This window comes from Moschus berezovskii, chromosome 4 (assembly GCF_049115385.1).
Source record: "Moschus berezovskii isolate FMDL1 chromosome 4, NW_MosBer_1.0, whole genome shotgun sequence".
In the NCBI taxonomy this organism is placed as follows: Eukaryota; Metazoa; Chordata; class Mammalia; order Artiodactyla; family Moschidae; genus Moschus; species Moschus berezovskii.
In genome coordinates, this window is record NC_142463.1 from 97,635,096 (window position 1) to 97,662,948 (window position 27,853).

The following is a 27,853-nucleotide window of genomic DNA, read 5'->3' on the forward strand; positions in this document are numbered from 1 at the left end:
CCAGCCCTGCATTTTCTTACTCTCTGGTCCCACAGTTTATGATGCTGATGTCCTCTTTCACATCTTCTTCCTTTTGCTGTTCATTGTAGTTACCATCACTTTCACAAAAACGTTTTCTTTTTTTTTTTTCTGTAATCTGCATATTGGCTTATTGAAGTGGCTAACTTTCCAGTTGTGATTTTTCTTTTTCCTATCTATTCTTACTAGTTTTCTATTTAGAGAAGGTCTTTAATATTTGCTTTAGGATGGATATAGTATTGCTGAATTCTTTTAGTTTTTGCTTGTCTGAGAAATTCTGTATATCTCCTTCTATTCTAAATATAATCTTGCTGGGTAGAGTATCCTAGGATGCAGATTTTTCCCTTTTAGGACTTTGAATATATCTTGCCACTCCCTTCTGGCCTGCAGTGCTTCTGTAGAGTAATCAGCTGATAGCCTTATGGGAGTTCCCTTGTGATGAACTATTTTTTTCTTGCTGCCTTGAGAATCCTCTTTATTTTGGCATTTTTGTTATAGTACATCTTGGTTTAGGTCTGTTTGGGTTTATTTTTGGGGGGCCCCTCTGTGCTTCCTGTACATGCATATTTGTTTTCTTAGGTTTGGGAAGTTTTTCAGCCATAATTTCTTCAAATGCATTTTCAATCCCCTTTTCTCTTTCTTCCCCTTCTTGAGCTGTATTATGTGTAGATTGGCACACTTTATTATTATCCCATAGGTCTCTTATATCGCTTTCATTTCTTTTATTTGGCTGCCTGTTGTCTTGGTTGGGTGATTTCCATCTTTTTTCCAGGTCACTTAATTCTGCATTGTTTATTCTGCTCTTATTGTGTTTAGTTCAGTTTTTGTCTCAAAAAATGAGTTTTATTATTTTTCTTGGTTCCCCTTTATAATTGGTAGTTCCTTTAAGTTGGTGTCTGTTAGAGTGAAGAGGTCTGTTACTGTGGTCTTGCAGGGCTATTTATATGTGAGGCCATCCCTGTGCAGCTTGTGTGGGTTTAATGTTTTTGGTGCAAGGACTGTTTTTATTGTGGATGCCTGTTGCCTCTTTCCTCAGTGTGTGCTGGCCATCATGCCCTCGATAGGGGGTGTGCGGATGCAGCACTGGGTTCTCAGCAGCAGTGGCGGCTCATGCACACCCCTGGCACACACAGTGGGAGCAGAGGTGGCTTGCAGCCGCTCCTGAAGCCTGGGGCACTGTGGCGGCTCACTGCTACTCCTGGAGCTCGTGAAGGCAGTGTCCTACTGCCTGAGAGGCCCCTCAGAGCAAAAGGCTGGAGGGTGGATACCACGCCTCCCATCGCACACTGCCATACAACAGCACCTGGCCTCTAAGGTGGCCCAGGCTTCCTCTGCATATACCTTCAGGTGTGGTTGCACTAGACTCCAGACCTTTAGACTGTTTTTGCACAGCCCGCCCCAGTCTCCTTCCTGGGTGTGATCTCTGAAGCCTGAGCTTCCACACCTAGCCCTCACATGCACCAGTGGTCACACGTCTCAGGCTGGGAGTATAGAGGGGTGGCACTGACTGTCTGTGCAGGCCTCTTTCTATTCTAGCTGCTGCAAACCAGTTGCTGTATTCTCCTCTGAGGCTCTGAAGCTGTCTGTCCTGGCTGACCTCCTCCTAGTGAGGGGACTTCCCAGGGTGCAGGAACCTTTCCTCTTTCACAGCTCCCTCCCTGGGGTACAGGTCCCAACCCAGTTCCTTTCTCACTTTCTTTTGTCTTTTGTTCTACCCGGTTATGCTTCTGTGGAGATTTTCTTGTTCTTTCAGAGGTCTGAAGTCTCCTACCAGTGTTCAGTAGATATTCTGTGAGAATAGTTCAACATATAGATTTATTTTTGATGTACTTGTGGGAGGAGGTGAGCTTCATGTTCTTCTACTCCGGCATCTTGATCACTGCCCTGTATCTTATCTCATTTTTAAAAAGGTCCCAACCAGATAGCCCTTTTGTGGCAAAAAGATTGATGAAATTTATAGATGGAGAGCATAATCCTTTTCTTCCCTTGTAACCTAGGACATGAGTAGTGCTGAATCTGTTTAGTGTGTGGTTTCTAAGAAAGGAAGGTTTGATCTCAAGTGCACCTGTCAGGTGTCCCTGAGAGCTGTCCTGCTCCGGGTGTCCACTTACAGTCTCACCTGAATTCACAACACTTAGTCTCCTTGTAAATTAAAAAACAAAAGCCAAAGACATCTTTGAATGCTGTTTGGGATGCCCTTGGCACATCTTTATTAAACTGATTCAAGCAGTTTAATTTGATAGCTTTTCGTCAGGCCTTCCATTTGCAGTGTTGTGGGATGATGAGTGTATTGTGATGACTTCCATTCTCTGTCATCGTCTATGTAGGCTGAGAGGATCATGGAGGCTATTGAGCTGTACCGAGAAGAAACTGCAAAAATGAGAGAACACAAAGCCATCTGTAAAGCTGCAGGGAAAGAGGTAAGACAGTTAACATTCTGAGTAACATTTATTTATAGAGATAATTGCTGAGGGAAAAATATCATTTGTATAGATGTGATACAATCTTTTCTAATTCAGACATTAGAAAGAATTGAGAAGCTCTATCTTAATAAAAAGCCAAGGATAGTTAATTTGAAATTGATGTGATTACTGTATTGAGTTGGAAACTGAGGTTCCTGCTTTAGTTTGGGGGGCTGATGAGCCATTTTGGATTTCTAGATGAAATGTATTACCCAGACTCATTCATAAGCCCTATTGAAACTAAAAATATATTCTTAAATAATAATTCTTTAGTGTCAGTTTTTAGGGTCTCCTTCAGAACTATAAAATACTGTTATGACTCTGCCTGCGATAAGCACTGTCAAAGGCTTATTTTTTAATGACTTGATTTAATCATTTCTTCGTAGGTTCCTCTTCCCATCAACCCCATCCTGATGGCTTATGGAAATATCTCTGTAAGTAGAATGTTTAATGGTTTCCCCCTTAAGGTTTAACTGCTATTCTAAGGTTAAATTCAGGCAGGCACAAGAGAGGAAGTGAAGAGGCGTTAGATTTGAGAATTGACATACTGGGAAATACTTTGTTGTTAAAAATCTCTGTTGAATGTTGGAATCCTTTGGGATATTTTATATTTCAAAAGGACCATTATAATGTAACTTTCAAGTCGTCTTTTCTGGTTGGACTGGACTGGGTTTTTTTTTTTGTTTTCTTTTAGTGCTTATTTATGTTTAGTATTCAAAGTGCTCTCTGAAGATTCTGTTCATTGAAACTGAAGTTTTTGGACAGAAAGTTGGTACAAATCAGTCAGATAAAAGAGGAGAGAGGGAGAATAATGGGACAATGTATACTTCTAGTAATCTCTAATTACTCAATACTTTGCTTTCATCTTTCATCCATCACAATAGTAATACACGTCAGTGTCTTCATTTTATAGACAGGAAACTGTCGTGACTTACAGATTGAAGGGAACATAGTTGGCAAGTGGCAGAGTCGGATTGTGAACCCAGATCTGACTCAGTCTAAGCCCATACACGTATTGCCGTTTTTAGAACGTGGTTTCTCCTGAGAGAGATCCCTGGTTTTTAGGAGATAGAGATTAGAGAGCTTCAGTTAAGAAATAAAAGTATCACTAATGCTGTCACACTTCCATTCTAGCCTTCAGCTTATGTGTTGGAGATTTTTAAAGGAATCAAATCCAGGTGAGTGTCCAGGGTTATTGTAAGTTGGCAGCTAACACCATTTACTTAACGTGAGATAAGTACATTATAATTGATGATTAATTGATGGTTGTCTTACTTAGAGGGTTAACTATGTCAAAACTTGGATGGAAAATAATTCATTATAATGTTCTTTTTGAATTAGAACTAGAAGGCTCCTCCTAAAATATGAAGGGAGATACTTTTAAGGACAAATGAAGGGAAGTGCTACTTTACATCATAGGTAATGAGATTATTTACAATTCAGTCAGAGGTACCAACTATTAACATTTTTTGTTGTATATTTCCTTTGAATTGTTTTCTGTGTACGTACAGAGTTGAAATCATATGTATACATTTTTATGTCCTGTCCTTTTTCACAGGATAGTTCCTGAGCATTTGCTCATGTTAGTAATATTCTTCAGAAACACATCATTGAATTAATTCAAAATATTCCATTGTACATTAGTTACTATTAGGTGTTGCTATTATTAGGGTTTTGCTATTATTAATACTGCTTCAGTGAACACCTTTACATATAAATCTTTGCCATCTCATTGATTATTTTCTTAATGGTCCTAACAGTCTGTTAACTAATTAATGGACATGAACTTTTCAAAGGTTTATGTTGCTTACTTTCCAGAGTGCCTGTAATGACTTTTACCAGGCTTTTAAAAATTCTTTGCTGGTTTGAGAGGCAAAAAGTGGTATTGTGTCATTTTCATTTTTAATTAACAAAGTTAAAATTTTATATTTGTTGGCGCTTTGTATTTTTTCCGTGAAATTTTACTTTCCTATTCTTGTGCTTTATGGATGTTTTTCTTACTGGTTAAGAATTGTTTTTTATATTTTTTGTCATTTTTTGAATAATGTTTCTTGTTTGTGATTTATCTATCAGTTTTGAGTTTGATCTACTTAGTTATCATTTTTATAACAAATCACAATATCTGAATATGTGAGATATTCAGATATATAAGAATTAAATAGAACCAAAGATAATGAACGGGGAGCCGTCTATGGGGTTGCACAGAGTCGGACATGACTGAAGCAACTTAGCAGCAGCACCAGCAAGATAATGAAACTTTGCTAGAGAAATGTAAAGTAGAATTTAGATTAATGGAGGTAGGGTGCATTCACAGATGGGAAGACTCTGTGTTTAAAGATTTAGTTTTTCTTAAGCTAATCTATAGGTTTGTGATCCCAATTGAAAGCCTCTTGAAAATTCTAATTGGAATTGATGGAATGATAATAGAACTAGCTCAAGAAAAGTAAACCAACCAATCCAGAACAAGAAAGAGATTAAAGAATTATAAAAACAACAAAATTGAAACAGTACAGGATTATCAGAATCAATCATCAAAACAGACTCTAAAGCCCTGAAGCAGGCTCTGTCATATAGAAGGACTTAATAAATGGTAAAAGAAGTATCGTACACAGATAGGATATTCAATAAAAAGCTTTGAAGAAGTTATCTGAAAAAAAAAAAAGATTGTCCTACACTGCCATGGACCACAATGCATCAACTAGGTTAAAATACTAAATATAAGAAAAATAAAACATTGAAAAGAGAGAGCCATCCATAATATAGATGATAACTTTGGATGGGTAAGATCTGTTGGCGTATATAAAAGGAGAAGAAAAAAATTGGGAAAAGATTTTTAAATTGACCATGTAAAGAAACGTGACGTTTTTCATGTTTATTTTTCCCTCTCCAGCGAGCTAGAAGAATCTCTGCTCGTCCTGCCTTTCTCTTACGTCCCAGACGTTCTCAGGCTCTTTAATGAATTCATCCAGCAGGGCTCCGATATTGAACTCCTGTGTAGGTGCCTCTTCTTTCTCCTCAGGTAACGTCCCTTTCCCAAAATAACATCATATGTCTCATGAACGTAACTCCTCCAGTACTGCCTCACCTGAAGCTCTCTCCATGCTGTGCAATTAAGAAATGTGACACTTCAGAGACTGTTAGGGATTTCAGTGCTGCCCAACACAGAGTATTTCTTACCCTTTGGTGGTCAGTCTGCTCCTAAAGTGCCAACAGTGATGACCCAACTCTTGAAGTAACAGGAGATACTACGCTGCTCAGGATGCTCAGGCAGGTGGAGGTCTCCAAGTTACAGTCTAAGGCAGTGGCCCTGGTTCTGGGTAGGGTGCTGAAAGCCATCCCTGAATGACCAGTCTCCTTCAGTGGTGTTTCTTTTTTAACTGTTGAGTTTAAACTAAATGGTTTGGTTTTGTTTCTATAACAGAATTTTAAGGAGTAGTCAGCTTATTTCTCAGGCCTCTACAAGTACAAATGGAAGAGCAGTGGCATAGTTGGAGGGAACTAAGAAACATAACTGCTTCCCTGGTAGCTTGGATAGTAAAGGATCTACCTGCAATGCAGGAGACCTGGCTTCAATCCCTGGGTTGTGAAGATGCCTTGGAGAAGGGAATGGCTACACATTCCAGTATTCTTCCCTGGGTAAACCCCACGGACAGCGGGGCCTGGCAGGCTGCAGTCCATGGAATCGCAAAGAGTGGGACAAAACTGAACAACTAAGCACTCAAAAAACAAAGAAAATGTTCATTACATTATATTTTTAAATAGGAAGAATTTGTATTAAATATGTAACAGAGGAAAAATGTATTTACAAAGGCTTATTAGTATATTCCAGGTAAAGGAAATGGTAGCCTACTCCAGTATTCTTGCCTGGAGAATCCCATGGACAGCGGAGCCTGGTGGGCTGTACTGCATGGAGTCATGAAAAGTCAGACATGACTGAGTGAATAGCGCACACACACAAAACATTCTTATCTCCCACTCTGCCCTCCAGTCTCAAGCTGCTGTATAAGAGAACAGGAATATTGGCAGATTTGAACATTCCTTAAAATGCTGTTAGGAAAACAGTAGAAACTGCTCAGCCAATACCAAGTAATTAAAATGGTGTACTTGGTAAATTGGCATTTTTTTCATGAACCTTAACCCTTCATTCCTTTTTCTTTCTTTCAGGATAGTAGCAAATGAAGAACAATGATATGTTTATATTATTGTTAAACACGTTTACAAGTGTATTTCTTGTTGCTGTGGCATATGTTGAATCAGGGTTACTGATTCTAAGAGAAACACTGGGTATTTCTAGCATATTGGGGTTGTGGACGGATGCTGCCTCGCAGGTAGATATGGCAGGTCACAGCTGTGGATGAGGGGGAACATGGAAGTTCAAAAGCATGAAGTCATCCAGGGCTTGTTGGTACTCTTGGTCAGAGTTTGATCATCTTTTTTTTTGAGTAACTCATAAATCTTTGAGTTAGTGTTTCTTAGAAGGCTAATTTTCCCTCTGAAATCCCCATAGAATACTGTTGTTAAAAATCTGTGGCCACTTGATAGATTGCTGGGAAAATCAGCTTTTTAGATGTTAGGACACTAGGTTTTAAAATTATTAGATAGAACTGAATAGTAGGGAAGAAACTTCTTTAGCTTTTTTTGCTAGAAGCATTTCTATATTCCCATGATGGGTGAAATGATTTTTTTTTTTTTTTTTTGCTTTGACATTTGTTTTGTTGCTGGTTCTAAGAGGTATAGCCAAAACCACTATTCTTTGTGACAGTGCTTGGTGTTATTTTTCTATTAGGATTCACTTCGGCCAGATCACTAGCAACCAAATGCTTGTGCCAGTGATTGAAAAATTAAAGGAAACAACCATTTCAAAAGTCAGCCAAGTCCGGGTAAGTATCTTTGTAGAGGTAGCCATAGAATAAGAAGGGGAAATTCTAGTGTATATGTGACTTACAAATAGCGTGGTGTGCTGTGCCCAGTCCTTGGTCATACTGACCTGACATACGTCCATATTTAAGATGAGGCTTTTGTTGGAGCTAGACATAAGGTAAAAAGACAAGAAAAGACCTTAGGGAGGGTTGGGTAACAACACATGAAGCATTGGTTCCTCTGACTCACATATGCTGTGACACTGAACTGAAGTGAGGGGAAGTCCATTTAATCTCTCTCCTTTTCTTCCTCAGGATGTTATTGGCTTCAACATGGCAGGTCTCGATTATCTCAAGAGGGAATGTGAAGCGAAAAGTGAAGTTATGTTTTTTGCTGATGCTACCAGCCACTTGGAAGAAAAGAAGAGGAAGAGGAAAAAGAGGGAGAAGCTGATTTTAACAGTGACTTAGAACTGAAATGTGCCTTGTCCGGCTTTTTTGAGAAGGACTTCCAAACTAAGCAGCAGTAGTGCTGGTGTAATCTTTAAGAGATTATCATGTCACAGAGGATCACACGACCTGTTCCCCAGCTCTGCCTGAAGGAATTTCAGCATAGGAGTGTCTTGGATTGAAACAGACTAGTTTAAAATCTGTGCTCTGAATGGGGAGCCCTCTAAGAGGTGTGCCCTTTAGCAGGAAGCAGGGAACTTTTTAAATTAGGTATTGTTTCACTAAAGTTGAAACTTTAAACATTTCAGAATGTTTCCTTATTTATGTCAGAAGATTTGATGAGTAATTTGTTACTTCTCCAGATTAGGTTTTATAGCCCACTGAGACAATCAGGTATGTAATTGATCACCTTCTGCCCATAAATGTAGTCTTGAACTTTCAGAGCTGAAAGGGGCCGTAAAAGTTACCTGGAATAGCCTCCTTAAACTTAACCTCTTATAGGTTGTCTGTCTGTATATCAGACGATCCTAATTGCTGTTTCTACGCCTCGAAGTACTTGCTTCTCATTAAAGAGCAGTCAAGCTGAGATACCTGGCAGTGCTTTTTGGGTGACTAATATGCTGTGTGTGTGTGTGTGTGTGTGTGTGTGTGTGTGTATATGTGTATATATATATATATATATATATATATATATCATGGTGGGGAGGTGGCAGTGTTTTAGGAAAGGAAATTGACACGTACCTTTGGGGCTGGGCTTTTCTTAGTGGGAAGTAAATCACTAACTGGATCTCTTGTTACAAATCAGTGCAGATTTTCCCTATCTTTTTGAGTTCCATTTCATCTAAATTACTATCTTGTAGTATTACCATTTTCTTGCCAATCTCAGACGCAGTTTTTATCTCTCCTTAACCACATGTCTAGATTGTTCCTAAGCGTTAACACAGTCACTGAACTGAAGTAAGGAACTGTAGTATTTTTTTTTTTTTTTTGAACAATGAGAGTAAAAAGGATTTAGGCATGGAGTTCCTGAGACTTCACTATGAAAAGGCAGGAGGATAGACAGTATGATGGATTCTAGTAGGTGCATTCCACTCTGAAGAATCAACCTTTTAGGTAGTTATTCCTACCACCAGAAAGAGGAATTACTTAAAGTGTTTCTCAGTGACAAGTATCATAAATCACATTCACCCCAAAGAAATCTAGCTGAGCAGCTAGGGCCATGACCAAGGAGACAGTGGTGTCTGGCACTGGGATCTAGGGTTCCACTCACCCATCTGTGCAGCCTTTCCAGGCCACGTGAGGCAGGAGCTTCCCCAGTGACTCAGTGAATCTGCCTGCCAATGCAGGAGGCACAGGTTCCATCCCTGGGTTGGGAAGATCCCCTGGAGGAGGAAATGGCTACCCATTGTAGTATTCTGGCCTGGAAAATTCCATGGACAGAGGAGTCTGGTGGGCTACAGTCTACGGGGTCACAAAGAGTCACACACAACTGAGAATGCACACACGGCAAACAGTATCTACAATACATCCCTTTCCTCATAAGAGCCTGAGTTTTGAGATGAGACTAAGGCTCTTAAGGATAATATCACCTTATATTCTAAGTCCTGTCACTTTATTTCTGAGGTTATGGGATGGAAGCAGCTCTGATGTATACAGCAGTCACTGGCCAAGTGCTAGCTGCCCTTGGATAATTCCTACCCTTGAAGCATAGGCTGGACCTGTTGACCTGCTTCTAAAGAATAGAATACAATAAATGTAATAGGATATCTCTTCCAAGGTTAGGTTTTTAACGCCCTGAATTATGCTGTGCTCACACGCTCTCAGATCGTGATCGCTGTAGTAAACACAAGCTGCTCTCAGGCCATCTCACAATAGGCAATCTCCTGACACCAGCCAGGGAGGGACTGAGGTCCTCCATCTAACCGCCTGCAAGGAACTGCATCCTGCCAGTGACTGCTTGAGTGTAGAAAAGATTGGAAAGAAATAGATGAAAACGTTTTCTGTCAGACATCACAGAATCTTTAGGTGTTTACAAGATACTCATTGTACTTACATTAATATCATTAACTGATAATATGAACAAAGAGGCATAAAGATGTACCGTTTAAGACATTTCTATTAGGAATACTCATGTCATTACTTTTGATATATTGGTGCCAACAGGCGTTATGAATATTGGAAAGCTGTACTGTAGTTTTCAGAATGGTCCAGCTAGAGTTTCAAACTCCATCACTTTTTAGTTTAGGGAAACTTCTGAAAGTCATGGACTAGAACCAAGGTAAACCACACCTTAATCAGTGGTTTCTAAAGAATGTTCCCAGACCTCTAGGGTCTAAAGACCCTTTCGAGAATAATCTGTATGGTCAAAAATATTTAAAAATGGTAAGTATAATAGTGTCCTCCAGAAATTTATGTCTACCCGAAACCTATAAATGTGACATTTGGAATTAGGGAGAAGGAAGTGGCAGCCCACTCCAGTACTGCCTGGAGAATCTCCATGGACAGAGGAACCTGCTACAGTCCATGGGGTCACAAAGAGTCGACCATGACTGACTGGAATTATTTATAAAACATTCTCTAACAAATAACCATGTGCAAAAATACACAAACAAATGTATCAGTCCATAGGGTCACAAAGAGTCACATACAACTGAAATGACTTATCATGCACACACAGGAAACTAATAACAGATTTTGGTACCGGGAAGTGAGGTGCTGCTTTAACAAATACCTAAAAATGTGGAAGTGTCTTTGGAATCAAGTAATGGGTGAAAGCTGAAAGAATTTTGAGCTGCATGATAGAAAAGTTCTATTAATAGATTACCTTGGAAAGACTGCTGGTAGAAATAATGGATATTAAAAGCAATTTTGATAAAGGTTCAGAAGGAAGGGATGGGGACAGTAAAGAACACTTCAAGCATCTTAGAGAATTTCTGTATCATGTGAACAGACTATTGGTAGAAATACAAACATGAAAGGTGATTTTAGTAAGACCCCAAATGGAAACAACATGTTATTGGACAGTGGAAGAAGAGAGATCCTTGTTACAATGTGGCAGAAAACTTGGCTGAATTGTCTTCTGCTTTTGGATAAAAAGCAGAAATTATAAACAATGAAATTGGATTTTTAGTTTCCAAGCAAAATATGGAAGACATGTCCTGGTTTCTTACTGCTTATAGTAAAATGCAAGAGTAAAGAGATAAATTGAGGAAGGAAATGGTCAGCAAAAAGGAACCTGAACATGATGATTTGGGAAATTCACAGCCTGTCCATATTGTAAGATATGCTAAGGCAGGCTCTAAAGAGTTTATCAAAGGTTTAACTGGAAAGCCTAGTGGAAAACCTTAGGTTTGTGACCAAGATGAGTACCATCAGCCATCTCAGCAGAAGTCAGGAACAGATGTTCAGGAAGGACCTGTGGAGAGCCCTCATACCTAATGGTTTGGAGCCCCTTGACATCAATGAAAACTTCTGAGAATGTTCTGTCAGCAGAAACACTGCCTGCTTGGCCTGGGGGACAGAGGCAGGAAATGAAGGGAGGTTGCCAGACTTCTGGGCTTCTATAAGCAGAAAGTGGGCTGCCCAGAGGATAATACTTTATCAGGCTAAGGACAGAGGGTGGGACCTAAAAGGCCTCTGAGGGTCCAGAGGGTGGGGCTGGGGAAGCCCCTGGCCCAGAGCGCAGATCAAGACATAGATGATTGTGTTCATAGTCTGAAACCTCAGCAAATCTGCCCTGAGCATTGCAAACACTTAGCCTGGTGATTGCTTCTTTGCATCTTCTCTTAAAAAGGAGAATGTCTTCTTATGTTATCCCACCATAGTATTTTGCAAGCTGACAACTTGTTTCCTAGTTTCACAGGTCCGCAAATGGAGAGGACACCAGGATAGGTGAAGACTTTTGGGAGTGTTGGGATGGACTGAGTGTATTTTGCATGTGAGATGGATGTGAATTTTGGGGGACCAGAGGGTAGACTATATTGAGTTTGTCCCCACAAAATGCACAAAATTTACCTTATTTGTAAATATAGTCTTTACAGAAGGAATCAAGTTAAGATGAAGCCTTATTCAAGTGCATGCATGCCTGCTAAGTCTCTTCAGTAATGTGACTCTTTGCGACCCCATGGACTATAGCCTGCCAGGCTCCTCTGTCTGTAGGATTCTCCAGCCAAGAAGAGTGGAGTGGGTTGCCATTTCCTTCTCCAGGGGATCTTCCTGATCCAGGGATCAAACCCACGTCTCTGGTGTCTCCTGCATTGGCAGGTGGGTTCTTTACCACTAGTGCTACCTGGGAAGCCCATTCGAGATTAGGTTAGCCCCTTCGTTCAAGAGGAGCCCCTGGTGGCTCACATGGTAGAGTCTGCCTGCAGTGCAGGAGACTCAGGTTCAATCCCTGGGTCGGGAAGAGCCCCTGGAGAAGGAAATGGCAACCCACTCTAGTATTGCCTGGAGAAGCCCATGGACTGAGGAGCCTGGCAGGCTACAGTCCATGGGGTCGCAAAGAGACTACTAACACTTTAAATCCAATGACTGTTGATCTTACGAGGAGAGAGATAGGGAAACACAAGGGAAGAATGACGTTGGAGAAAGGCAAAGATGAGAGTGGTGAGTTACCAGCTAAGGAACACCAAGGAGTGATGGGAACCACCAGAATTTAAGGTCATAGAACAAATTCTCCCTCAGAGGCTACAGAAGGAACCAACACTGCTCACACCTCGATTCCAATCGTCTGGGGTCCCAAACTGCAAGAGAATAAATATCCACTGTTTTAAGTCACCTGGTCTGTGGTACTTAGTTATAGCAGCCTTGGGCAACAAATACAGATTTGTTACAGCAGTCCTAAGAAACAAATGCAAGATGTTATTGGCCTTTTTCTCTCATGACTATACAGTGGAGTCTTCCAGAGACTGCAGTGTGTGATATGGTGACAGATTGAAGACAGAGCAACTGTGAGAATCCACCTATGTTCTATTGAGCCAAACATCGAAAGATTTGCCAAAATTTAATCTTCCCCGTATTAATTTTTGTTTGGAAAAGTTATTTTTCATTAACAATTTATTTATAGTAATGTAATGGCGACTTCACTTTCACTTTCACACATTGGAGAAGGAAATGGCGACCCACTCCAGTGTTCTTGCCTGGAGAATCCCAGGGACGGGGGAGCCTGGTGGGCTTCCGTCTATGGGGTCACACAGAGTCGGACACGACTGAAGTGACTTAGCAGTAGCAATGGTTTTTTAAAATAAATTTTAAGTTTTTCCCAGTTTTAATTCTAATATGGTAAATACTGGTAAAAAATGATCCACATAAACAAAAGCTCTGGGGGATCCTCAATAATTTTTAAGAATACATAAGGAGGGCTTCCTTGGTGGCTCAGTGGTAAAGAATCCGCTTGCCAGTGCAGGAGACACAGGTTTGATCCCTGGTCGGGGAAGCTCCCACATGCCACAGAACAACTAAGCCCAGGCACCACAACTACTGAGCCTGTGCTCTAGAGCCTGGGAACCAAAACAACTGAAGCCCTTGTACTCTGGAGCCTGTGCTCTGCAACAAGAGAAGCCACCACGATAGAAAGCCTATGCACCACAGCTAGACAGTAGCCCCTGCTTGCCACAACTAGAGAAAAACTGTGCAGCAATGAAGACCCAGCACAGCCTTCCCTGGTGGCTCAGACAGTAAAGAATCCACCTGCAAGTGCGAGACCTGGATTTGAGCCCTGGGTTGGGAAGATCCTCTGGAGGAGGGCATGCAACCCACTCCAGTATTCTTGCCTGGAGAATCCCCAGGGACAGAGGAGGCTGGTGGGGTCGCAGAGTCGGACATGACTGAGAGACTAAGCATAGCACATAAGGAGTCTTTAAGACCAAAAAATGTAAGAACCACTGACCTAACTAAATTCTCAAGTACAGAAGGGCATCCTGCTGTTGGTGTTTTTTTGCCCTTGAAAAGTCAGATCAATGTCAAAAATAGCACTTGAAAGAATAAACTTTAGAATCACACTGAAGTAAGTTAGATTTTCTTCTAGATTTACTTCTTCAAGATTCTCTGAGCCTGAGTTTCCTTATTTATAAAGTGGGGGAAATATCTACCTTGTATGAGGATTAGATGGATAATGAGTATAAATGGGTAGCTGTTATCATTATTAAAAACAAGTATTTTAATTCCACCAGACTAGTCAAGGCTATGGTTTTTCCAGTGGTCATGTATGGATGTGAGAGTTGGACTGTGAAGAAAGCTGATCGCCGAAGAATTGATGCTTTTGAACTGTGGTGCTGGAGAAGACTCTTGAGAGTCCCTTGGACTGCAAGGAGATCCAACCAGTCCATTCTAAAGGAGATCAATCCTGGGTGTTCATTGGAAGGACTGATGCTACAGCTGAAACTCCAATACTTTGGCCACCTCATGCGATGAGTTGACTCACTGGAAAAGACTCTGATGCTGGGAGGGATTGGGGGCAGAAGGAGAAGGGGACGACAGAGAATGAGATGACTGGATGGCATCACCAACTCGATGGACATGAGTTTGAGTGAACTCTGGGAGCTGGTGATGGACAGGGAGGCCTGGCGTGCTGTGATTCATGGGATCGCAAAGAGTCGGACACGACTGAGCGACTGAATTGATCTGAAGTGGCTCAGTGGTTGCTGGTTGAATGAAGATGAGAACAAATGTGAGGTCTAAGGCCTCAAATTTCAATGGATGACAATCAAATTACAAATGTATTACTTACCTGACTCCTAATGTGGAGAAATTTTACGGGACATGAAGACTCCGAGTGCTGAGGAAGAAACTGTAGAAATCCTCTGGACCATGGGATTTTCTTTTCCCTGGGGAAAATCTTTTGGTCTCTTATCATAATTGCTGCTTGTTAAAACTGGTAAAATACCCATTAAGGACTATTATTTTCATGAACAAATGAGTTGTATATGCAAACTCAGGTAATATTTTAGAATTAGAATCTGTAGCATCATCAGATCACTTTTAGGTATTTTCTATTTAATGCAAATTCTATATGCCAAGCTTAGAGGATGAAGGATGGATATTGATCTGGAATTTCTTCGGTCCCCTCTAGTGTATGTTTCTCTGCTACATGACTGGCCTTTCTGTAGGCACCATCAATCACCATAACCAGGTCCCAGACCACATCAACATGCAGATTTCACGCTTTTTCGGTGCGAAGGAGAGGGAATAGATCTCAAGAAATGGACTATGAACTATTATTGTTGACCCTGGAAGTAGACTAAAGATTTAGTAAAACTCTTTTTCTATCTCTCTGTGCCAGACTGATGGTCTCTAATCTGTAAGCAAGGAAATAGAAATTTTATTAGAATAAATGCAAAATTATTTTATTGATGTGATCAGCAGCAGGGATTCAGTTAGTCAGTTATTAGATTCAGCATCTAATAACTTGTGTGAAGAGGACGTAATTCCCAGAAGGGGGACATCCTTCTCAGTGAGGTCTTTTCTGACTACTCATTTTACATTTTAGTCCTTAACACTCCCTGCACTTCCTTTCCTATGTTGTTGCTGTTGTTTAGTCTCTAAGTTATGTTTAACTCTTTGCAACCGCATGGACTGTAGCCCACCAGGCTCCTCTGTCCATCAGATCTTCCAGGAAAGAATACTGGAGTGGGTTGCTATTTCCTTCTCCATATGCTTCCTTTCCTATGTTATATTTTCTATTTCTTACATTGTACTTACTACCATTAGAGTCCACATTTCACTTATTTTGTCTATTGTCTGTCTTCCCAGTGGAATGTAAGCTACATAAAGGCAGAGATTTGTCTCTTGTTCATTGCTGTATTCCTGACGTCTAGCACATTAGGGACACTTATGAACTTTGAAAGAATGAACATGCGTGCTCAGTTGCTAAGTCATATTTGACTCTGTGATGCCTTGGACTATAGGCCACCAGGATCCTCTGTCCATAGGATTTTCCTGGAAAGAATACTGGAGTGGGTTGCCAGGGTATCTTCTTGACCCAGGGATTGAACTTGCGTCTCTAGAGTCTCTTGCATTCGCAGGCAGGTTCTTTACCACTGAACCACCTGGGAAGCCCATAAACAAATGAATACAACTCCACTTCTGTTGAAATCAAGATCATCTGACACAATTTCCCCTAATTTCTCTTTCACCTCAGAACGTCTAGACCCTTGGGCATCTTTACTCTCTCCCTTGCCCATCTCTACCCTCTCCCTTGCCAAGATTAACCCTTCAGCTCTGTTCTTGATCATCCTTTCACCTTTTTTTGGATATTGTGGCCTCAGTTCTCTTATTCATATTTTAAATCTTTCTCTTCTGATCCATTCTTTCCAGCCTAACAAGCATACTAAATATACTATACTAAGCTGAAAATCTCTCCTTTGCACTGTTGCCTCCCTGAGTCTGAGACATCATATTCTCTTGCTCTTTCCTTCAATAATAAATTGAAAGTGTATCCATACTCAATGTTTCTGCTTTCTCAACACTCAGCCATTATTTATGCTTTGCAGCTTTTGTCCCAACAAAATCTAGTGGTTCTATTTAAATCAGAATCCTCTGTGACATCTCCATAGCATCTGTCAACTATGTCCATATTTTCCTTGAAATTCTTTGAGATATTTCACATGTTGCCAATTGCTTGTTCTATCTCCCCTGGCTTCTCTTTTTTTCTCCTGCTTCCTAAACAAACCCAAGTTTCTACTCATTTTCCCCATACCTTCTATCACCACTTCTGCAGCTGGCAATTAAAATTATTATATTTCCAACTCTGACTCCTCAACTGAGACCCGGTCCTGAATCTCCATGATTCATTACCTGAGCCCCAACACTTGCCAGTGAACTCTATGTCCTCTAACTTCCTTTTCTTAATGGGTTCCACCTTCGGTTTTACAGTACCCCATGCCAAAGGTCTTTCACCCACGTCCCTCTTTCATGTCTACTGTTGCCACACTGTAGTTCTTGTCCTTACACTTGAAGGCTTGCTGAAGGAACCTTCTAATGGTTTGTTGAATATCCAGTAGCTCTTCTCCTTCAACATAGCCTGTATGATAACAATGAATTCATTTTTATAAAAAGATGTTGATTATTTCACCCAGTCAATCAGAATTTCAATGATTCAGTGTTGCTGATATAATAAAGTTGAAGCCAAGAATTCAAAATCTCCCACAACTTGATTCCAACCATCTCTGCCACTATATTACTAATACTCTAAGCTCTCAACAAATTGAACTCCCTGCTTACCCTCCTGAACAACTGGAGCTTTCCTATGGCTACAGTTTTGTTCATTCTTCCTACTTCAAGTCTCTTTTCATCAAAAGTTTTTGTATTCTATAAGACCCAGCTCAAATATCAAATAGATATACGTATAACACAAAGTGATATATGATTCATACTATTGGAGTTACAATACAGGAATCAAGTGTGAAAATTTTATTCCTGCTACCAGGTTATGTAGCTTTTTAAGAGAGAGTTCAGTATTCACTTTTATATTTGATAAAATATTTCATATAGTACATTGCATATAAAAAGTTCTTGGTATCTATATATTCTATACACAGGAGATACCAATATGAAAGAATATATGTGTAATTCAATGCCTGTTCATTCAGTTTCTATAATAAGGTATCTCCTAACCCCCAAGAAGATGTCTTCTTAAAACAAAGACTTGCTTTTTAAAAAATTCTGATTGTTTGATACCCCAGAGATGGCCAATAATATTGAGATTTATCCAACTTAAAGTTACATGTACTATGTGTCAGGCACTTTGCTAGATGCTTTCAAAAATGAATGAAGACACAAGTCTTTGTCCTAAGAAATTTAACTCTGTGGTTTTTAAACTAGAACAAATGAAGCTACAGAGGGCAGATGTGAGGGGATTAGGAAACACCATTTTGACTTCTGTGTTCTCCTTGCTCAAATGTAATTTTTATACTATATGTGGTGACTCAAATTTAACTTTAAAGGATATTTGCTTCCACAGGTAAGAACAGGACATCATGCTCAGTCATAATCTCTATATTGTGAGAGATGTGTGCCAGTCCCTTGGCGCCATCCTCCCCAACAGCCATGGCAAATAACTCCACTTTCAGGTCTGCCTGCAAACCAGCTGCCACCTGAAATGCACAATGGAACTTTAGAATCAGACATATAGAAGTTCAAAATTTTAACATGATTTTGAGCAAGTTATTCAAACTCTCTAATCGAGCTTCCTCATCTATCAATTTGGCACAAAGGAATGACTGCTATTTCAGTATTTAGAAGAATTACTTCATGGATTAGTTAGGTAGATTTCCATTGAGTAAGTGGGACCCAGGATAAATTGAAGGAGAAAGTCAGGTGCCATTTAGGAAAAAGCATAAGGAAACTAAATGCCAGGGTGCTGGAGGGCAAATTTTATGATGTCTGTAATTGTGCTATTTCTTGAATATCAGTATGAGGTTCTGTTTATTGTCATCTCTGTAAACAAAGATAAATTTAATCGAAGATCAACATAAATTTAATCTTAAATTTAAGAGACTAGGTGAACCCCACAATTCCAGTGCCCATGCCCCATGGTTTATCATATCCCTACTGTACGACTTGTAACATGGCAAAGCCAGTAGAGGGAGACAGAAGTAGTTTAAATGCCAAATTGCTTAGATCTGAAAGATACATGGAAGAGGAAGTATCAACAAAAAAGAAACCTGATACACCATGAAAGAGAAACACAGCAAGGAATGGGCTTCTCGCCTTGTCCCCTGAAAAGAACACTAAGCCAGGAAAGAAAGGGCTGTTTATGTTTGCAAGCCACTTCCCTAGGAGGTGGGTTAAAAAGCCAATGTGAGAACAGTTATCTGGAAAAAATAAATCAGAAACTACCACATGGAAAGCAATTAGGTACGAATATAAATTTTTTTTCTTCAATTGGGTTTTATAAGTAATGGAATTGAAAAACATTTCAGTTTTTTCAGTGCCGTGCTTGTGGACGTCCGCACGCTGGAGGGTATCCAGCAGCTTCTGAGAACCAGGCCCTCAGCCCTCCAAGCCCAGCAATCGGAGCAGGGCTGGGGGATGACGATGCTGCACGTGGGGAGCTGGAGGGCTGCCACAGCACAGGCCTACCCGGGCCTGGAGTGCATTCATGTAGTGCTGGCAATGAACCAAGCTGAACAGTGGTGAGATTTAGATACAGAGAAGTCGATAGGCTACATTTTTCTGCCAGAGCCAAAACTACCATCAGAAAGAAAAAAGGTATAGAGTGAGTTTGGGTTTTTAGTATGTATAAAGGTTGATCGAGCAGTCGTTTAGGGTTTTGGCATAATCCCTACTTAAAATGAGAAAGATTTGCTAACTTCGAAGAACAGTGGGAGAAAAGCTTGCTTTAACTGACTGTGTTTTTGCTTTATGTTATGAAGATTCTGAAATTCTGACATGGGACAGTGATGAAGTGTTTCAGAGAGGTACTCGTAAATTAGTGGATTGAATCCCCAAAAGGATTTCTGTTTTGGAATTGCAGCCTGCATATTACTGTTTTATAGATCATAAGATACTGGAGCTGCAAGAGGGCTAAGAAATGATCAGTCTAAGCTCCTTCTTTTATAGATGAGGAAAGCAAGGTGCAGAGGATTAACCAACGACATCACAGAGCTGCTTGGTAGCACAGTTACAAGCAACCAACTGACTTTGCACTATAGCCAACCTATTCTGTGTCAGCATATAGCAACTGTGACTGATTTAAGATCTTGGGATTCAGTCAGCACAACGTGCTGGTTATGGGACTGGACGCACTTGCTCAGAGTTCCCGTGCGCCTGTGCGGTCCCCACTGGTGACGAATGGTTCATTCATCTAGCAGTCTTCCTTATAGCATCTGTCACCCAGCCACACATCTCTTGAGTGCCCACCAGGTGCCTGCTTTGTATACTTCTTATGTGTCTCACTCATCCTTAACATCTCCTGTAGCCTGGCACTATTGCTGGCATATGGGAGGAGCTCAAAGCTTGTTGAATGAGATGACAAGAGTGTTAAAGGAAAGATGATATACTAACAAAGAAATAAAAGTAAAGGTTGATGAGTGTGACTTTATTATATTTTGAGATAACCTCTTGTTTAATCATATTACACCTCTGAAATTATATTTTGAAGTAAGTGGCAATACACATTTTATACTAAATATAATGTATCAAATAAAATCAGAGCAGTTTGACATTTTGAAATTTATATTTTCAGAGATTTCTGGAGATATGAGACAGATGGTTAATTTAAATATGTTACTATTTCTTAACATGTCATTACTATTCTCTGACAAATACCGGGACAGCAGAACAGATTTATATAAAATGTAAAGAATGAAGTAGTTATTTTTTCCAATGGCTTTTCGCTTTGCAGAAGGATTTGTCACAGGATATCTTTAGGTACTCAGTTTACCAAATGCATGTTAAATCATACTTTAATTTTTCTAAAGGTATTTTCAGACAACTGTATAGAATTGCAGTATTGGGTCAAGTGAAGTGAACTTCAGAAATGGTTCCATAGCTGGAAGTTTAATTCTACTTACACATAGGAGTGCTTATGGCTGTTACATGAAATAAGTGACAACAGCCAGAGAGTGTACCAGTGCCAGGAATCTGTTGCTTATGATACTAGAAAAAGTCAACTTATAAATGGCTTAAACCGAATTGGTAGAATGGCACAAAAGCTCACTGGAAACATATACATATCTGTATGCACACACATACGGACACACACAACACATGGCACGTGGACTTACAGGCCCAGGTTTGTAAGTCACTTTCAGCCCAGTGCTGGGTGGAGGCTGCTTCACCCTAAACCTACCAGGAAAAAAAGATGGGAATAAATTGATGCCATAATGAAAAACATGAGCATGAATGAACTGGGAAGTAATAAAATCAGGAAGGTGTTAATATTGGCTACACGGGAGCAGGGGGTCCAGACTAGTAGAAAAACAATCTAATATCCAGTTGGAAGGAGAATCTGGGGCCTGTTTCACAACTGCCTTTCCAACAGTTTTCATCGGTGTCAAACTGACTCCAAACCGGGTTTCAACCCTTTGTTATCGGATGCTGACAAGCAGCTTGGGCCTGGGCAGAGGGTTGTGAATGTTTGGCTGGCGTGTGCACTGCAGCGTAGCCGCCAGCATGAACACAAATGCTGACTGCCAGATCATTAAGCTGAAGAATAAAGGCTCTTTTGGAAAGCAGTGGAGCGTGGGAGCCAGTCTTGCTCTGTCGTGGTATGGGGTTTGCATGTTTGGGGAGAAGAGAAACAGAAAAGGCTCAGAAAACGTAGGAGAACTTGAAAAGCCCTGGACTCACACATGGTACTTGTTGATCTCTTCCCCTTCCTGTGGTTTGTGGGCTCTGCCTGAAGGTTAAAGACCTGGAGTAAATTAAAATGTCAAGGGCAGAATATCTCCATGTTGACCCCAACTGGGTTCCCTCTACCACCCGCTTTGCTATCTGCCCTGTAGTGGCTGAACTGAACAAGCTGAGGAGTGAAATCTATAAAACTAAAATTCTATACTGGACACACAGGGTCTCCTTGGGTGAGTTTAACTAAGTTTGAGGTTGACTCTCCATTTCTCCCCACCCATTTTGTGGCAAAAACCTAAAAAAAGCAATGATGTCTGATCTGGCGGTGTGACGCCCTCATCAAGTGTTTTCCAAGGAAGTGAACATGATTCCTTAAGTTGAGGACATGCCCCAACTAAAATGGGACAGTGATCTCAATCAGATGCTCCTGTAGCTATGCCCTGTCTGACTTCCAATCCTGAGTCCAGAATCATAAATGTTCTCAAAGGACTTGTTAGCGACACTGAGAATAACTCTGCATTCTGAACTATATGTGTATCCCATTTTTATGGGGGTAAAGTTCCCCACAATCCTGATGCTTACTACAAAATAGTACAGAGGAGATTTTGTAATTGGGAATTGTCTTGGAATAGATGTATGGACCCAATGGGAAGGACTGATCTTCCACAAGAAGCAGTGACCACAGCTATGTTGATAAAGCAAGGTGCTCCAATGAACTGGCTCTCAGGGGATCAGAGATCTACCCTTGCTGAAGCCTACAAGACCTTTTAAGACAAGTTATTCAGTTCCCGTATATCATAACAGTCTCCAAGATCTCTACACACTCAGAGTCTATTGGTTTTGACCTGGAAATGAAGGACTGTAGTGACTTTCTTGACATTTAATGCCAGATAGAGTATATTTTCTATTGGGAATACAGACTGTGAGTTAAGTTATTTGATATTAATTTTGAGTCACATCATTAAAGTCAAAGTTACCTTGATGATTAAGGGTTAATTTTTTCCTTTTTGCCTCAGTTATGCAGAATTAACATAATTAAAATCATGTTTAGATCACAGAGTGTCAACAAATATTAGTTGGTGTTATAGTTGGTGGTGGATTTGAGAAATGGACTTTCAAGTTTTCCACATAACTTATTGTTTCGTGTATTATTTATTGTAACACTTGTACAACTTCTCTTTGTTTTTTGCTGGGACATATCAGGTCTTGAAGTGCTCCTACTAAAGTAAGAATAATCATTAATGGTAAGGCAAAGAAATGGGTCTTCCCTGATGGCTCAGCAGTAAGGAATCTGCCTGCGATGCAGGATATGTGGGTTCAACCCTCGAATTGGGAAGATCCCCTGGAGGTTATCAAACTGGCAAACCACTTCAGAATTCTTGCCTGGAGAATCCCATGGACAGAGGAGTCTGGTGGGCTATAGTCCAAAGGGGCACAAAGAGTTGGACATGACTGAGCAGCACATAAAGAAATATCTACTATGTAACTGAGGCTTGGGAAATACTGACTTGTGGAAGAATGAATGGATGAATTAGTAAATGACTGGATGAGTGATATTAAGATTCAAGAGTTCAGGTGTAATTACAGTTCAATCCAATAAACATTCACTGTTGCAGGCTACCAGAGAAAAGTCACAGAACAAGGGAAGGTGATCTGAGAATACACTTGGAGCCTTGGCCTCACCTGCAGAAGTCTACTCCAACATTCTTGAGCTTTACGGTGGTGGAATAGGTGTGTCCTTCTTCGAGCACTCCAAATTTCACTGTGGGTGGGAGAAGATGGAATCCAAAGGGAGATGAATTTATATTATTAATGATAGCAGATGCCACAGAGGACGTTCTCACTCTTCCTCCAACAGAATCTTGCCCCTTCGTCGAAAAAGAAAAAAAGCAATAAAACATAATAAAATGGTTCTATTTTGCATTCCCAAGATAATAAAGACGTAAGTGACTCATGTTTGATCCCTGGGTTGGGAAGATCCCTTGGAGGAGGAAATGGCAACCCGCTCTAGTACTCTCGCCTGGAAAATCTCATGGTCAGAGGAGCCTAGTGGGCTATACATATATATATATATATGTGTGTGTGTGTGTGTGTGTGTATAGCGTTGCAAAGAGTTGGACACAACTGAAGCAACTTAGCATGCAAGATAATAAAAAGGCTCTGGCCTTACACACATACCCGCCCCTAGGCCATGCAGCAAACCATGCAGCAAGCCTCCCCTGCCCTACAACCAGCCTTTAGTCACCACACAAGGCACAGCCTTGCAGACAACTGAGTCAGGGCCCATTTTGCCTCCAGCATGCCCATGGCAGTAGGCCCTACCACAACAGAAAGGCTCTTGCAGCCCACATAAGGACACCCCTCAACTACACAGCTCTGGTGACCAGAAGGAAAAACGATGCTGGGCCCATGGGACATCTCCTACATGAGCTGCTTCTACAAGATCAGACAATGCAACCAATCTACTTAACACATGGAAATAAACAAAGAGAACTGGGCAAAATGAGGAGACACAGGAATATGTTCCAAACAAAGGAACAACACATAACCTCAGAAAAAGAACTAAACAAAGAAGAGGTAAGCAATCCAGCCAATACAGAGTTCAAGATAAAGATCATAAAAGATGCTCACTGAACTCAGGAGAAGAATGAATGAATCCAGTGGAAATTTCAACAAAGTTATAAAAAATAATAACCGGGGGTGGAGAATATAATAACTGAAATAAAAATTGCACTAGAAAGAAAACAGTAGATTGGATGATACAGAGGAATGGATCAGCAACCCTGGAATACAGTAGTAAAAATCACCTAAGCTGAACAGAAAAAAAGCAAAAAAGCAAAAATAAGTAAATAAATAAATAAAGATAGTTTAAGAGACTTCTGGGACAATATCAAGCATACGAACATTTGCAAATAGGGGACCTAGATGGAGAAAAGGGGGCAGAGAACTTACTTGAAGAAATAATAACTGAAAATGTCACTAACCTGGGAGAAGAAACCAGACATTCAGGTCCAGGAAGCAGAGAGTGTCCCAAACAGGGATTAACCGTAAAAGGCCCATTCCATGACAAATTAATTAAAATGCAAAAATTGAAGATAAAGAGAGAATCTTAAAGAAGGAAGAGAACAGCAACTAATTATGTACAAGAGAACTACCATAAGACAATCAGCTGACTTTTCAACAGAAACTGTACAGACCAGAAAGGAGTGACATAATACATTCAAAGTGATGAAAGGGAAAAGTCTACAACCAAGAATACTCTACTTGGTAGGGCTATCATTCATATTTGAAAGAGAGATAAAGAGTTTTGCGGACAAGTAAAAGCTAAGAGAGTTCAGTGCCACTAAACTGGCTTTACACCAATGTTAAAGGGACTTCTTTAAGAGAAAAGGCCACAATTATAATTACAAAAATTATGCAAGGAAAAAATTTCATTGATAAAGACAGGTACATAGTAAAGGTAGTAGATCAACCACTTATAAAGCCAGCAGGATAGAAAGTTAAGGGATAAAAGCAGTAAAATTATATATATTCACAATGAGGAGTTAAGGGATACAGAAAACAAAAAGATGTAACACAGTTGACATCAAAACATAAAATGATAAAATGTATGCGTGTAACGGGAGAGATGAAGAGTTGTTAGAATGCATTGAAACCCAGGAGATTATTAACTTAAAATAATCATGTGTATGTATATATATATATATATATATATGGTTATATGTTACAATATATGAACCTCATGGTAACCACAAACCTATAAAATATACTCACACAAAAAAGAGAAAGGAATTCAAACATAACACTAAAAACAGTAATCAAAGGGAAGAGTCTAAGAGAAGAATGAACAAAAAAAGAACTATAAACACATGAAAAAATGAACAAAATGTCTGTAAGTACATACCTATCAATAATTACTTCAATGTAAATGTACTAAATGTTCCAATCAAATGACGGAAAGTGGTTTAATGGCTAGAAATCAGGACCCATATAAATGCTGCCAACAAGAGATTCACTTCAAATTTAAAGACACAGACTGAAAGCGAAGGGATGGAAAAAGGTGTTCCATGCAAATGGAAACAAAAAGAAAGCCAGGGTAGCAATACTTACATCAGGAAAAGTAGATATTAAAACAAAGACTGTAACGAGACAAAGAAGGACATTATATAATGATGAAGCCTATAAATAAACACATGCTTTTATGGTTAGTCTATGACAAAGGCAAGAATTACAACGGGAAGATAGCCTTTTTAATAAATGGTGTTGGGAAAACTGCACAGCTCCATGCAAGATAATCAAATTGGACTACTTTCTCACATCATATCTAAAAATAATACATAAAATGTATTAAGTACTTAAATACAAGACCTGAAACTATAACACTCGTAGGATAAAACATAAACAATATGCTCTTTGGCATCAATCTTGGTAACTTTTTTTTTTTTGGTATCTGCTTCTTCATGTAAGAGAAACAAAGATAGACAAATGAGACTGCAACAAACTAACCTTTTTGCTTAGTGAAGGAAACTATCAATGAATCATACACTGCAGTACTGAATGGGAAAGGATATTTGTGAACAATATATCAGAGAAAGGGTTAATATCCAAAATATTCTTGCCTGGAGAATCCCAGGGACAGAGGAGCCTGGTGGGCTGCTGTCTATGGGGTTGCACAGAGTCGAACGCAACTGAAGCGGCTTAGCAGCAGCAGCATCCAAAATATACAAAACATTCAAACAACACCAAAAAGTTAAGCAACCCAATTAAAAAATGGACAGAGGACCTGTAAGAACTTTTTTTCCCCAAAGAAGACATACATATAGGATAGGTAACAGATACATGAAAAGATGCTCAGCATGACTAATCATTAGGTAAATGCCAATCAAAACCACGAGATGTAACCTCATGCCTATGAGAATGGTTATCATCAAAAAGATAGCAAATAACAAGTGTTGGCAAGGATGTGGAGAAAAGGGGATCCTCATACACTGTTGATGAAATTGTAAATTGGGGCAGCCATATGAAAAAGAGCATAAAGGAAATTTAACAGAAACTACAGTATGATCCAGCAATTTTACTTCTGGATATTTACCCAAAGAAAATAAAATTACTAATTTGAAAAATTATATCTACATCCATATTCATTGCAGCATTATTTATAATCACCAAGATATGAAAGTAACATATATTTAAATGTTCATTAATAGACAAATACAAAAAAAGATGTGATATATATATATACATCTTTAAATGTGTATATGTGAATATATGTGTATATATATATATACACACACACAGAATATTCTTCAGCTGTAAAAAAAAATAAATCTTGTCATTTTCAACAGCATAGATGGATCTAGAGGGAATTATACTAAGTAAAATAATTCAAAGAAAAGGCAATATTGTATGTCACATATGTAGTCTAAAACTCAAAGCAAAACAAAATGAAAATAGACTCAGATACAGAACACAAATGGGTAGTTGACCAAAAGGAAGGGATTGGGGGGGTGAAAAGGTAAAGGGGATTAAGAGGTACAGACATCCAGTTATAAAATACATAAGGCACAGGGATGTAATAAAAGGAATGCGGTCAATAATACTGTAATAATTTTGTATGGGACAGACGGGTACGAGATTCGTGGTAATCATTTCATAAGGTATGCAAGTATCAAATCTCTATGTAGTACAAATGAAACTAACATAATATTGTATGTCAATTAAGGCTCTGTCACTGGAGGAAAATAACTGCTTGTCTAGGAGAGGAAATGAACATTTATGGTCTACGTAATCCTTATCACAGCACAGTAAGGAAGTATTTTAGGCTTTAAGGATAGGGAAGTTCAAGTTCAGAGAACTGGAAGACAGATAACTTGCTGAAGTGGAAGTGGCAGACTAAGGTCTCAGACTCAAGTTTACCTCGTTCTAAAGTTGGTGCTCTTCCCTCTGTGCCTGTGATTATCATACTTTAACTTCCATCAGAACCACTGGGAGGACCGGTTAAGACGCCAATTGCTGACTCCACTCCCAGGGTTTCTCCATTAGTAAGTCTGGGAAGGGGTGGGGTACAGCAGCGGTCCCCAAACTTTCTGGCACCACAGAACAGTGTCATGGAAGACAATTTTCCCACAGATGGGGCAGGGGGAGATAGGGATGGTTTCTGGATGATTCAAGCACATTACATTTATTGTGCACTTTATTTCTATTATTATTACATCAGCTCCACCTCAGATCATCAGGCATTAGATCTTGGAGGTCGGGGACCTCTGGAGTAGAGAATAGGTAGGTGCAGAGGGGAAGGGCCTACAAAGATAAGGGAAACCTGCTCTGCAGAGGGGCACTGCCTACTGAGAACAATTTGCTGACTCCACCCCCCAAGTTTCTCCACTAGTACATCTGGGATGGAGCCCATGAATTTGCACTTACAACAAGTTCTCAGGTGTTGCCAGTGCTGACAGTCAAATAATCGTGCTTTGAGAACCACTGCCCTATGCAGTTATTTCCCAAGTCAGCAGCATTGACCAGGGGCCTGTTAAAACTGCAGAATCTCAGGCTTCACAGCAGACCCAGTGAGACAGAATCTATATTTTAACAGGGTTCCTAAATAACTCACATGTACACTAAAGTTTGAGAAGCACTCCTACCACATGTCAGTTATACACATTGCAGTACATTCTCTGACTGCAATGAACACAGCGTGCCATGAAATTTCTAAAGGATGACTATCAAAACTTGGTTGGTGGGCTCTAGGAAAGCTTTTCCAACACAGCTGAGATGGAT

At 39.9% G+C, this 27,853-nt stretch overlaps 2 protein-coding genes across 2 annotated transcripts in view; one reads left to right on the forward strand and one right to left on the reverse strand.

Annotated features, from left to right (window-relative positions):
* The window catches only part of WDR3 (WD repeat domain 3), a 38,695-nt gene extending 30,320 nt beyond the window's left edge, over positions 1-8,375 (forward strand). Inside the window, exons 22-27 of the mRNA XM_055403673.2 lie at positions 2,346-2,438; positions 2,867-2,914; positions 3,615-3,658; positions 5,371-5,499; positions 7,267-7,360; positions 7,655-8,375. Coding sequence (XP_055259648.2) covers positions 2,346-2,438; positions 2,867-2,914; positions 3,615-3,658; positions 5,371-5,499; positions 7,267-7,360; positions 7,655-7,810 — 564 coding nt within the window. The 3' untranslated portion in view covers positions 7,811-8,375. The remainder of the gene's footprint in view (positions 1-2,345; positions 2,439-2,866; positions 2,915-3,614; positions 3,659-5,370; positions 5,500-7,266; positions 7,361-7,654) is intronic.
* A 6,147-nt stretch (positions 8,376-14,522) lies between these two features.
* SPAG17 (sperm associated antigen 17) overlaps positions 14,523-27,853 on the reverse strand; it is a 269,667-nt gene continuing 256,336 nt past the window's right edge. The window contains exons 45-48 of the mRNA XM_055403672.2: positions 22,760-22,944; positions 20,515-20,575; positions 17,736-17,880; positions 14,523-14,663 (exon numbers count right to left, since the gene is read on the reverse strand). Of these exons, the coding sequence (XP_055259647.2) occupies positions 14,524-14,663; positions 17,736-17,880; positions 20,515-20,575; positions 22,760-22,944 (531 nt within the window). The 3' untranslated portion in view covers position 14,523. The remainder of the gene's footprint in view (positions 14,664-17,735; positions 17,881-20,514; positions 20,576-22,759; positions 22,945-27,853) is intronic.